We start from the raw sequence: 13,010 nt of genomic DNA, 5'->3' as shown, positions 1-13,010 counted from the left end.
TTTCAGTTACTACATTAATATATAATCACTCTTAGATTTATCTAGGTGTGAAGTGTAATATATATCTATTTCTATATCTATATCTATATTTATATCTATATCTATAATATTTAAACATAATATTTGTTACTTAATTTTTAGATATATCTTTAGTTGATCTGAAATTCTGGTATTATCATAGAGTATATTAGTGAAGATATAAATCTACCAAATATCTTTGAAGTGGGGAGATTAAAATCAGATATGTCATGGAGGGCTAGGTACAAAGTAACTATACCACCATTGAATGGAAGGGAAAAGTATTAATGCAAGGATACATTAATGCATAGGTGAATAACGGAATAATTGTGTAATGTTTGTTTTCTATTTGAAATGCCAGGGTTATAAAGAGAAGAAACTGGCGAAGGTGTCCTCTATGGAAACGAAGGAGAAAAAGCAGACTACAAAGTAAATGATGATCAATTTGTTCACTTTATTTTATTTTATTTTTTTAAGGGGGAGCTAGATGATCCAGCTAGTAAACACAACTGTCTTTAAGTTTGATTATCTGAGTTCAATCCTCAGAGTCCACCTGGTGGAAGGAGAGAACTGACTCCCACAGTGTTCTATGACCGCTGCATGCATAGTGTGGCAAGTGGTTATACACACACACACACACACACACACACACACACACACACACAGAGAGAGAGAGAGAGAGAGAGAGAGAGAGAGAGAGAGAGAGAGAGAGACCCCCACACACCTTACACACAGATATGTGTAAAATGAATCGACCAATAAATACAAATTTGAGCTTGTGGTTTCAGTAGAACATTTATGTATTGCATGAGGGAAGAAAGAGAAAGGGGGAGATGGCTTACGTTTTAGTAATTTGGTTATTTTTTTTAAGCATCTTTTGTATTTAAAAGGAAACACCACATTTTTTTCTGTATGGCCATCAGCCTCATAGAGTGAAGTAGTGGCCAGTTTGTTGGTGGAGAGTTAACTGAACCTATTAGATCCTCCCTGCTCCTCTCCCTTCCCTCAGGTCCTCCCTGCTCCTCTCCCTTCCCTCAGATCCTCCCTGCTCCTCTCTTGTCCCTCTTACATATCTCTTTCCCAGCCTAGGAGTCACACATCAGGCTCGTCTTTCCCTTCTCCTAGCATCAGAATGGGGTGGTGATCCCACCCTAGCATTCTTGCTGAGGGATGAAGGACCGCACCGGAAGGGAAAAGAGGTGGTGGAGAAAGAGACATCATTAACTCTTGTCGATGTTTCCAAGCTTATAGCCTGTCTGAAAAGAGATCGAGGAAAAGAAACAGAAGACGAGAGGCTCCCTCTTTTTTTTTTTTTTTTCAAGAAACCTGGGTCCATCATGCGCATGGCTCACTTCCCACTCTCTCTCATTAGCTGGGGCGAAGCCAGCAGCTCAGAGGAGTCACAGACCTGAGAGGTGAGTTCTGTCCTCCACAACTGTAGCTGTCATGTGTACAGAGGAGCTCCTAGTGGCTCACTCTGGAACTTCAGAACTTTGTCTTCTGGGAACAATCAAGTCTTAGTGGTTCAGGGTCGAAGAAAGGTCAGTGAAAATGTATTGTTGATTCATCGAGTCAAGAAAACACCATTGTTTCCAGAGAAGAGGGTCTGTGTTGGAAATCACTGGCTTAAATACAGACATTGGGACTGGAGCTCCTGTAGGGTAGTAACTGGTTGCACTTCTTTTCTCTAGACCCACTGTAATAAAGAAAGTTCAGTTTTTGAGACATATGCAACTTACATATTTTGTCATAGAGATAGATATACATTTTTTTTTTCAGGCAGGCATTTTTTCTGAACAGTATCTTTAAATCAGAGAATCTGAGGGTGAATCAGATTCTGGTAGCCTGATTATCTAGAATATAATTTTGCTCTATTACAATGCTTCAAATGTAGTTTAGCATACTCTATACCGGTTTATTCTTATCATAACTCAGTGAGATATTATTTGCCGTGGTTTTCAGATGAAAACATCACGGCTCAGAGGTGTCAAGCAGCTTAGCTGAAATCATGGTTTAGAGCAGACCTAACTCAAGCACTGACCCCGAGGGTCCTATCTGGTCCCCTCCTTGACATGGCTGCCTCCACAGGCCTGCTTTTTAAAAGGCACATTTGCTATGAAAAGTATTAATCTCCTTGGCAACACATGGTTTTCAGGCACACACTAATTAAACTTGTTTGACCTGCATGTGTCTATTAATTCACCCTTACACTTTTCAAATACGAATTTTCGACACTATTAAGAATCAGAGGTCAGGTCTTATAGATACAGATTTCTTTTTGATAAACTTAATGGTAAATGCACAGGGAAATAGGCGTAGGAAACAAAAAGCTACCAGATAGTTTTGACAATTAATCCAAACAGCAGGAGACTACTTCTAGATCAGCGTGTATGGATTTGCCAGCTTGTGCCTGTGGCCACTTCTGGACCTAATTGTGATTTGTAGTGAATGTAAAAATGAAAGATAATCTCACATTTTAGAAAGTGAATCCAACCTTTCTTCATACAAACGACTATGTCTCTGCACAAATACCATTAAGCAATTTCCTAATTGATGCATTATTATAATTGACATTTGTTTGAACTCTGCATCAGAAAGGTTTCTATAGAAAGCTAGTTGCTAGATTTGCCAGGGAAAATGATAAAGTCTTATTTATTGTAACAACTTTCAACTAAAACAAGATAGAGACAAGATAAAAGACAGTAGGAGCAGAACAAAAGGCTCCTATGGGGAGTAGGAGATGAACTGGGCTCTCCCAGCTCCCTCCTGTTCCGACTTGAAAAACTTGAGGTAACTCAGCATCCTGAGCTTAGATATGTAGGAGGTATCCAAATCACTTGAGCCTGGCTGAGTCACAACATCCAGTAGTACATCACTTGCAGTGAAGAGTAGAAGCTGCTGTCTGCCAGACTGATTGGCATCTAGGGCCAGTGGTCAGCACACACAAACATGCAATGGAAGCTTGTGGGAACAAGACAATTTTATTTTTTTCACACTGTAGAATAATACCTTTTGAAAAGTGATAGGACAGTGAGTTGCTTCAAAGGCATAAAACATACTTTCTATGTATCTATCTATCTATCTATCTATCTATCTATCTATCTATCTATCTATCTATCATCTCTTTCTCCATTCTGCTCTATCTTAAATGAGTTGTTAACATTTTTTATTGTGGGCTGGTTGGAAGAGCAGAGTAAGTCTGTCAGTTCCCCAGGAGCCTGCACTCCCAAAGTTCTGAGCACCTTGGCTCTCTCTCTGGTAGATGCTCTGCTTAACTGCAGGCACAGCCTCTTGTCTGCACCGAGTTAGTCCTTTCTTTCTCTGCCAGAGATGAACATCCGTGGCTTGAATGATAATATGGGGGAAAGAACTTTGGATATCTAAGTGTGTTAGAGTTAGATGAATTAAAATGAAGGGGAGTAAAAGAGATGGGTTGTTGGCAATCTTGTGTTTCTTTTCTGTGCTTGAGTCAAAGGAAATCATTTTGATATATATCTAGGTATGGCAAATCAAGGGAGAGATAAGTGTTGAGAAATAAGAAAAATCTGTCCTTACAGAAAAGTTTAGAGGTTTATGTGTAAAGAAGCATACATTCATACTTACACGAGCAGATGTAACACATTGCTTACAGATTAGACCAGTCTTGGGAAGATGCTGGTAAAGTGCTGGAAATTCTGGTTAAAATGCTGGGAAGATGTGGTAAAGGATGACAAATAGAAGCCATTTCAGAATTATTATGAGGAACAGAATAAACTTACGTTTTCTTTAAATAAGAGAACTTTTTTTAAAAAAACTTTCAAGGAAATACATTTTTTAAAAAGCCCAAGTAATTTCTGGGCAGTGGTGCATGACTCTAATCTCAGCACTTGGGAGGCAGAAGCAAGCAAATCTCCATGAGTTCAAGGCCAGCCTGGTCTACAGAGTGAGTTCCAGGACTGCTAAGGCTACACAGAGAAACCCTGTCTTGAAAAACCAAACCAAACCAAATCAAACCAAACCAAACCAAACCAACCAACCAACCAACCAACCAACCAATTCTAGGCAAATGTCATGACTTTGGTCACAGTTTTACTTCAGAAGACATTTTACTCAGGACTTAGTGAAGTCAGGAGAGGTTTCATGATTTATTTTCAGTTTTCTGAGAAGTTGTTTATATAGAATATTACTTTGAAAAGCTGAGTATAATTAATTTGCTGGGAGGCTTGTATTAAAATATGTTGATAAATACTCTCTTTTTGTAAGTTAGTCTGATTTGAAGATGGCTTGAGGTTAAAAAAATAAAGTAGAAAATAAAGGTAGCTTTTGATTCAATACAGCTTTCCACCCAGCATTGGTGCCTGTTCACCTTTATCTCCACTAGTTACATCCTTCTTCAGCAAAGGCTCTTGTGTCATGGTCTATTACTAATGCAGCTCCTGGACCACCATCCCATCATCAGCTTCCCAAGTGCATCCCTTTCTGTGTTCAGGTTGTGTTGTCATCCTTTTATGTCTTAATGCCTTTTAGACATTAGTCTTACTGGGAGGATATTGTAAATCAACCTTCCTGACTGAACTCCAATAACCTCCTTTCCCATCTCAACTTCTCACTGGACCATTAGGAGTAAACACCGAAGAGTTCAGGTGTAGCTGTCCTGAGTCAGGGACTGTGGTAGGTATGGAGGTGAAAGGGAAGATTGCCTGCCTGCTTTTCAGGAGCTCCTGGCCTTTCATCCAGGCTCCAGGTGAACCTTGCTTACTCCCTCCTTGTCAGCCTCTATATAGCCTCTCCTTGCTTTTTTTATGTCCTGCCCTTCTTCCTTGTGTTCTGATATCAAGCCAAGGGTTTGTGAGTGTGTGTGTGTGTGTGTGTGTGTGTGTGTGTGAGCTATGGCCAGTAAAATGTATAGCTCAATTCTTAGGTAGACTTCTGAACTAAAGAAAAGCATTTTAAAATAGTCAATTAATTTTATTACCTAAATTACTCAGTCACAAGCAACAATGAAATGGAGATCACATATACATATTATTATCTGAGGAGTTAATTGGGCACAACCTGGACCCCCTTAGTTTCTTGATTAATTTAAAAAAATTACTTATAATTAATTGGTGATTTATTTTTAGCTTTTTGAAAGTTACACAACCATAATCATCTTTGAAAACAGCACAGGGGACCATTTATAAGTTGATGACAGATTCATGTGTCTTAAGAATTATTTTGAAAGAAGTATTAGAATTTAGACTTAGAACAATCATACTTTTTGCCTAGAGAAAAGACAAAAAATATTATTTCACCTACCCCTAGAAACACCAAGATTTTACATGGCTTATCTCTAAGAAACTGCAATTTCAGATCTGCTGAAACAAAAAATACAGGAAGCGTTGTAAAACTAAAATACTTCTCTAGACCAACACAATGATTTCATTTTATAGAAATATCCAAACCCTACTCTAGTTTCCTGAGGAAACTCTGCTTTTCTTTCCTTTCATATCCACTGACTCCCAAAGAAAGAAAGAAATCTAAAAAAAAAAAAAGTAGGAAATAAAGAATGGAAAAGCAAAGGAAAAGCCATTGTAGATGTGCTTTCTAGAGACAAGAAAAATTAAGCATTAATTGTTAAATAATGAGTACTTTTAATCTTAAAAAGTCCCCCATCTCCCACTCTTAGCTTCTCTAATTAAGCTTTTCTTTTTCCTAAACGCATCCCATATCTAGCCGAATCCTATTTTTCCTCTCTTTAGTGCTCAGCTGATATTTTTATTGCTTGTTTAAAGCACAGAGGATTACAACTACATTTTATGTAAAGATTTTCTAAGATGTTCTTGAGGTATAACCACCACCTATAGCAGTGTGTAATGAAAGAGTACTTTTTAACACTAATAAATATATTGCTTTGATATATATATATAACATTAAGCTGTAAAATCCTTAAAAATATATGTTTGTGGAAGTTATAGCCATCATTATTAATGATATATTCTATTATTATTCTATTCAGAATATGGGATTTGAAGATTTTTATGACCACAGAGCTCAAATTGTTATGAAATGGTAGTCAACCATTACATCTTTTTAACACATGAAGAACATAATAATTGACATAATTATTCTAGCTGGGAAATAAATTCTAATTAGTTCACAACAATTGCTTGGATTAAATATTACTTCTGTCCACCAGGAGGTTTGTTATTTTGGGCCATGAAAATCTTCAATTCGATTAACTACTTCCTAACTGGGTAGTAGTTGGCCTGCTTTGTTTCTATTAGTGTGGTGTATACTGCTGTCTACAGTGCTGCATCCTAGTATCCTGCTCACTATGAAGTTTTGCCCTCCAGCATTTTTTTCAGAGTATCCTTTACCTCTGTGTTTCTCAGGCTATAGATGAGAGGGTTAAGCATGGGAATCACAAGACTATAAAACACAGAGATCACTTTGCTATACTTCCACGAGCTCCCCGTTTTTGGTTGCCGCATGTACATGAAAAATAACGTCCCATAGAAGATGGTGACCACAGTGAGGTGGGAGGCACAGGTGGAGAATGCTTTACACTTGCCCTGGGAAGACTCAATTTTTATAATGGACACTAGGATGCAGATATAGGAGATGAGGACAGTCATGAGGGATCCAGTGAGATTCACTGCCGAGAAGATCAGAAGCTGCCTCTCTTTGTTGTGGGTGTCAGAGCAGGAGAGTGCAAGGAGAGGGGGGTCAGCACAGTAGAAGTGGTGGATCACATTGGAGTTGCAGAAAGACAGCTGGAAAGTCAGTACTGTCTGTATCACAGAGTTCAGGAAGCCATAGGTGTAGACTCCTATCACCAGCTCCTTGCAGACCCGCTGTGTCATGATGGCTGTGTAGGTCAGGGGATTACAGATGGCCATGTAACGATCATAGGCCATTGTGGCCAAGAGGAAGCATTCAGTAGTGGCAAAAGCACTGGAGAAGTACAACTGAGCAAAACAGCCTGAAAAGGAGATGGTTTTTTTCTTCACCAATAAATTTTGCAGCATTTTTGGCCCAATGGAAGATGAATAACAGAGATCAATGAAAGCCAGGTGGCTGAGGAAATAGTACATTGGTGTGTGAAGCCTGGAATCTGCCTTGATGAGCAAGATCATGCCAAGGTTTCCCACCAGGGTAATGAGATAAATCGTCAGGAACACCACAAAGAGGGGGAGCTGGAGCTCAGGGCGATCTGTGAATCCCATGAGGACAAATTCTGTTACTGTGGTGCGATTGCCTCTTCCCATTTTGTTCTTTTACCTGATGTGAAGAGAAGAAATATGCTTAAAAATGATCAGATGCTTAAAAACACAAGCCCCTTGTGTCTCCATTCTAGAGTCAGATGACAAAAATTAAGCATTTCATACAGACCCAAACAGTTGGAGCTGATTTCTTTTAGGAGGCACGGCATGAGTTTCCCAGGCCCTATTTTCAAGTTTACAGTAGTCTTCAGTTTAATTCTAGGGCCAGACAGCATATCTGATTCTGGTATGAAGAGCTGGTACCTTGCTTTTGGGGATCTACTGCAAGGACTGACAAAGCATTGTTTCCCAAAAGAGAGTGACCTTTGGACAATGAGAGATTCACTGAGTACTTAGGACACAGGTGGGAGAGACTGAATGTGGAAGGTGGGAACAGATGATTCATTCATTGACTGACCCACGGGTCAGATATCCACTGCCAATCTGTGTTGTTCCAGACACTGTGCCAAATGGAGTTGACATGAAGGTGAATAAAAGTATGTCTGCTGAGAGGGTGCTCACAGGCTGGCAGGAAAAACAGGTATGTAAATAATTAGTCGAAATTCAGTGTGGATAATGCTTTTCTTCATGATGGTTTCTGTTGCTTTGATGAAACACTATGTCTAAAAGCAACTTGTGGAGGAAAGGTTTTATTTCATCTCACGGCTTGCAATTCATCACCAAGGGAAGTCAGGGCAGTAACCATAGTCAGGAACTGATGGAGAGGCCATGGAAGAATACTGCTTACTGCCTTGACTTCCATGGCTTGCTGTTTACTATCTTACACCAGTTAGGACTGAACTTTGGCTATCTGCAAGAGCTCTTAACCTCTGACTCTATCACTCTATTCACTAATTATCCCATTCTAAAGATTTTGGTTTATAACCTGTAGGCTGTAGGCAGCTTTTAATATTAACTTTTAAAATTAATTGGCAAGAAGATACAAAGAGCCCTAGAGAAAGGGTAGAATAAAGGGAGGTGTATTAAGTAGAGGAAAAACTGAGCAAGAACTTGTTCTGAATACCCCAAGTATGTTTAGGAGACAAGGGACATCTTATTTGGAGGAATAAATTTATATATATGCGATAGTGGGTGGCAAATTGGCTGTTTAGGTATGTGACATATTGTGAAGATCCATGAAAGCCAAGAAGAGTCAATGACTTAGTCAGCAGTGAGTATGGACTCATTGACCCCTTAATGCTGGTATAGGAGCCAGTGAGGTTTGAGTGAATGGTTGAAATCACATATGGAGAGAGAAATGGGTAAAGATAGATTCATACAGGGAAAGAGAAATGGGATTTGAGGGCTGATTTTGCCGTTAAGAGCTGACCAGAAGAGTCAGCAGGGAGAAAAACTGCCCCAAGATCTTCAAGCTCACTCCTATCTGGGAATAGTGGAGAGCCTTTGAACACAGACATTTCTGACATCGCTGACTTAGGGTAGTTGTAACTTGTCGTGGTATGGTTTCTGTACTGTTAATTATAGCTTCACTTGAGATCAAAATAACCTTGGGATTGTCGGGTATCACACTTAACCTATCTTACTGCTGCTGGTAAAAATGCTTGTTGAAAATTCTGTGCAGTAACAAAACATCTGGATTCACTTCTGGAGTTGATCAAATTTTCCCAATGGGATCCAAACTATAACAGGGCCTACTCCAAATAGATATAATGGGGTTTATAACTCTCAAAAGAGCCCAGGAGCTTTTTTGATACAGACCACAGCTTTATTTAATGGTTCTTGCTTGATAGAGAATTTTACTATTGACTGCTATGGATATGACATACTGCTTTCCTGTAGTTTCACAGATGCTGTTAAGGCATGCTAGCTTTAAAGCCCTATTAGCTAAATATTTATTAGCTATTAATTATATTACAATATTGCTCTCCACTCTTGCAAAGTTAACTTAATTTAATATTTAAATTTGAGAATTACTGATAGCATTGATTTTTAGTCTACCAGTATTTAGATTATAGATGGACCTAATGATAAATTTCAGAAATAAAAACATAACCAATCTCAGTAAATATTTGAACTTTAATTTTCCATCTAAGAGAAAATTTGTAGTTTTCTTTAAGAAGAAAATGTTAGTGGGATTCAATTAATAGTCAAACTTGATAATGACTAGTAGTTATTTGAAAACCTTTGATCTACAAGTTTCATATTTATTTGTAATTAATCATTTTAAATTATGTATCTGTATAGTGTGTGTGTGTGCATGTGTGTGTGTGTGTGTGTGTGTGTGTCAGAGTGTATCTGTGTGTGCATGTGCACAAATTTATGGTACATGTGTGGAATTCAGAGGACAACTTGCAGGGGCTGATTCATTCTATGGTGTGTGTTTCATAGATTGGCCTGAACTCAGGTTGGCAGGTTTGCCAGCAAGCGCCTTTACTCACTTCGCAATCTCACTGCCCCCAGGGGTTGCTTGTATCATTTTACTTAATACAAGCTTGTTATCTTCAGTTTCCCAAAAAGGAAACAGATGTAGCAGCGCTCAGAAGTTTTCCAAATTCACAAAGTGATGGAACCAGGATTTAAAGCTGCTTTGGCTGTTTTTGGCACCCTCTGCCTAAAAGATAATGTCCTATGTGTGATTCCCACTATGTATTTATTTATTTATTTATTTATTTATTTATTTATTTATTTAACAAAGTTTTCCTCTTAAATTTAGACTCCGTTGATAAGACTTTAGGTATGCTAGGATGGCTCAACAACCTATCTTAAAAGTTTGCTCAGACTTAATTGTTGTGTTTATCAAAATAATCAACATCTGGTAAGTTGAAATGCTGTTTTACTCTATCATCATTTATTATGTATGGCCAATTAAAACAGCTGTGTTGGTTAAACCAGGAAGTTACCTCAGCACTGGGAGAGAGACAGGGGTGAAATACTCTGAGGATCTGATGAAAGCTAAGTTTTCTGTTCTGACGAAGTTTTACTTGTACGAAATTTTGGAATGTGACTTGGGTGGGCTCTTGAGTTTAGTTTATGATGTCTCTTACACGGTGGTCTCCTTATAAAATAACACACTAGCCAAATGACAAACAAAAACAAAACCAAGCAAACTAAAAACAAATCAATGAAGTAAGTTAAGACTCCACCAGTCTTTCTCACTCTGTTTCTGGTAGGAACAAAGCACCCCCCCCCGCCCCCACCCCAGCACCTGTACCTTCTTCTTTGCTGCTCCATGGCTTTTTTACATGCAATTTAGCAGTAAGTACAACTTACCAAGCACCTAGCAGACACTTAGGATTGCCAAAGCTCTGGAAATATCCACTGAACGTATTCCCACCGTGAAAAGTAGTCCTCTTCATGTCTGTCTGCTTCCACTGTTTGGTGTCTGTATTCCACACTCAGGAAGCTGTGACTATTTATAAGGTGCAATGAGTCTGTTATCTCCCGTTATTCTGACTTTTCCTGTGTCTCAAGGGACAATTTCTGTGATGTAGTTTGCATTTGACTAAATCACCTTTGGGAATGAAAAATCCTTGAATCATTCTAGCAGCTAATGATGGATGACTCAGGTTACCATGCTTTGGTGCCTGCTCTCAGGATGAGCTCCAAGTCCAGACTTCTGGTGTGGTGCTAAGATGAAGCCTTCTTTCCATTGCCAGGACATCCACACTAGTTGTCCTTGAAATCACTGCAATGAGGTCTTGTGAATGCTTTGTGGGGAGATAGTTAAGACTGAAAATGTTACGTGATTAATATGCATACACTAGACACTTGTCTACAAAGAAAAGACAGTCTTGGCTTTCATAATTATCATAAGAGATAATATAAGAGAAAAGCAATACCTTATTTTATTGCTATGCATTTTACACTGAATAATCACAACACACAGGTGGCTCTGGTTAAACGCAGTGGGTCACAAAACAAACAAAAGGCATCAATGAAGTTAAGGGGGCTTTATAAGGAAGGAAATGGGAAAGTTGGGGGAGGATTAACTATAGTGATCAGAATGTATTATGTACATATATGAAATTGTCAAAGAACAAATTTAAAATAAAGACTTTTAGTAGAAAAATTCCAATAATTTTAGTAGTTGTATTTCCCTAAAGCGTCAGAAGGCACTGGGGTAGTCTAAAGAAAGGAAAGGTGTTTTTAAGTGGTAATTGTGAATTTTAATTTTATTTTGTAGGAAGAAGTTATACTAAAGGAAGGCACATTCTCAGTTCACTGGTACAACTATGGCTCCTCACTGAATGAGTATTTGGGTAATGTTAACTCCACATGATGGAGATCATTGGAGGATCTGGGTAATGTTAACTCCTTGTGGTGGAGATCATTGGAAATACCAGGCTTATTCTGCCACCACCATGAGCCCATATAGATCTGATGATTCTTTTATTTTTAATTTCTTTTTTTCCATTAATTTATTTATTGATTCACTTACATCTTGGTTGCATTCTGCTCCTTTCTTTCCTCCTAGTCACACCCTCTCAAGTTCCTCCCCCCTTACCCCTTTCCCTTCTCATTAGATAAGGGGGAGCCTTCTTGGGTACCAGCCTGCCTTAAGACATCAGGTCACAGCAGGACTAAGCTCAACCTCTCCCACTGAAGCCCAGCCAGGCAGTCCAGCTAGGTAAAGGGGATCCAATGGCAGTCAAAAGACTCAGAGACAGCCCCTGCTCCAGTTGTTGGGGGTTCCACATAAGACCAAGCTGCACATCTGTTTTAAATGGGTAGGGGACCTAGGTTCAGCCCCTGTACACTCTTTAGTTTATTGTTCAGTCTCTTCGAGCCCTCATGGGCCAAGGTTAGCTGATTCTGTAGGTCTTATTGTAGTGTCCTTGACCCCTTTGGCTTGCTAAATCCTATCCCCCACTCTTCTACATGACTCCCTGAGCTCTTCCTGATGTTAGTCTGTGGGTGTCTGCATTAGCTGCTGGATGAAGCTTCTCAGGAGACAGTAATGTTAGGCTCCTCTCTGCAAGCATAGATGAATATCATTAATAGTATCAGGGGCTGGCTCTCTTCCATGGGTTGGGTCTCAAGTTGGGTCAGTCATTGGTTGGCCATTCCCACAATCTCTGCTCCATCTTTATCCCTGCACATTTTTTAACCAGGACAAATTTTGGGTGGAAGGTTGATGTTCCCCTGCCTCCTACCTGGCTAGAGGAGGTGGCCACTTCATTCTTTATATCCCCTGCCACTAGAAGTCTCAGGTAGGGTCACCCTTATAGAATCTCAGGTGCCTCCCTCTATCCCAGGTCTCTGGCTAGTCCCAGAGATACCCCCCACCACTTTCTGTTCTCTCTCCTAGCCTTCTCCTGCCTCCCTCTCCCCATACCTGATGATAGCCTACTGAATGGGAAAAGATCTTCATCAACCATACATCCAACAGAGAACGAATATCCAAAATATATAAGAAACTTAAGAAATTAAAAACCAACAAAACAAATAACCCAATTGAAAATGGGGTACAGAGCCAGAGAATTCTTTTCTTTAAATTATTATTACCTTTAATCTTTTTTTTTTTTTTTACAGTCTAGTCATTATCCCAGTCCACCCTCTGACAGTTCCTCATCCCATTTCTCCTCTCTTGTCTCCAAGAGGATGTCCCCTCCACCCTGCCAGGCCTCCTCATTCCCTGGGGTCTCAAATCCCTCAAGGGTTAGGTGTTTCTTCTCTCATTGATGCCAGACCAGGCAGTCCTCTGCTGTATATGTGTCCATTGCTGGTACAACCGCTCTGCAAATCAATCTGGAGGTTTCTCAGAAAATTGGAAAGATGCCCCATGATGCCATAGGGACATGTATTCCA

General features: G+C 39.4%; 1 protein-coding gene across 1 annotated transcript; it reads right to left on the bottom strand.

Annotated features, from left to right (window-relative positions):
- Positions 1–6,311: 6,311 nt before the first annotated feature.
- On the bottom strand, positions 6,312–7,247 carry LOC110299367 (olfactory receptor 1030-like). Its single transcript, XM_021169040.1, has one exon. It carries the CDS (start codon positions 7,245–7,247, stop codon positions 6,312–6,314), a length of 936 nt encoding a protein of 311 aa, XP_021024699.1.
- Between the last annotated feature and the right edge of the window lie 5,763 nt (positions 7,248–13,010).

The sequence above is a fragment of the Mus caroli genome, chromosome 7, assembly GCF_900094665.2.
Source record: "Mus caroli chromosome 7, CAROLI_EIJ_v1.1, whole genome shotgun sequence".
Lineage (NCBI taxonomy): Eukaryota > Metazoa > Chordata > Mammalia > Rodentia > Muridae > Mus > Mus caroli.
This window is presented reverse-complemented; position numbering and strand designations above follow the sequence as displayed.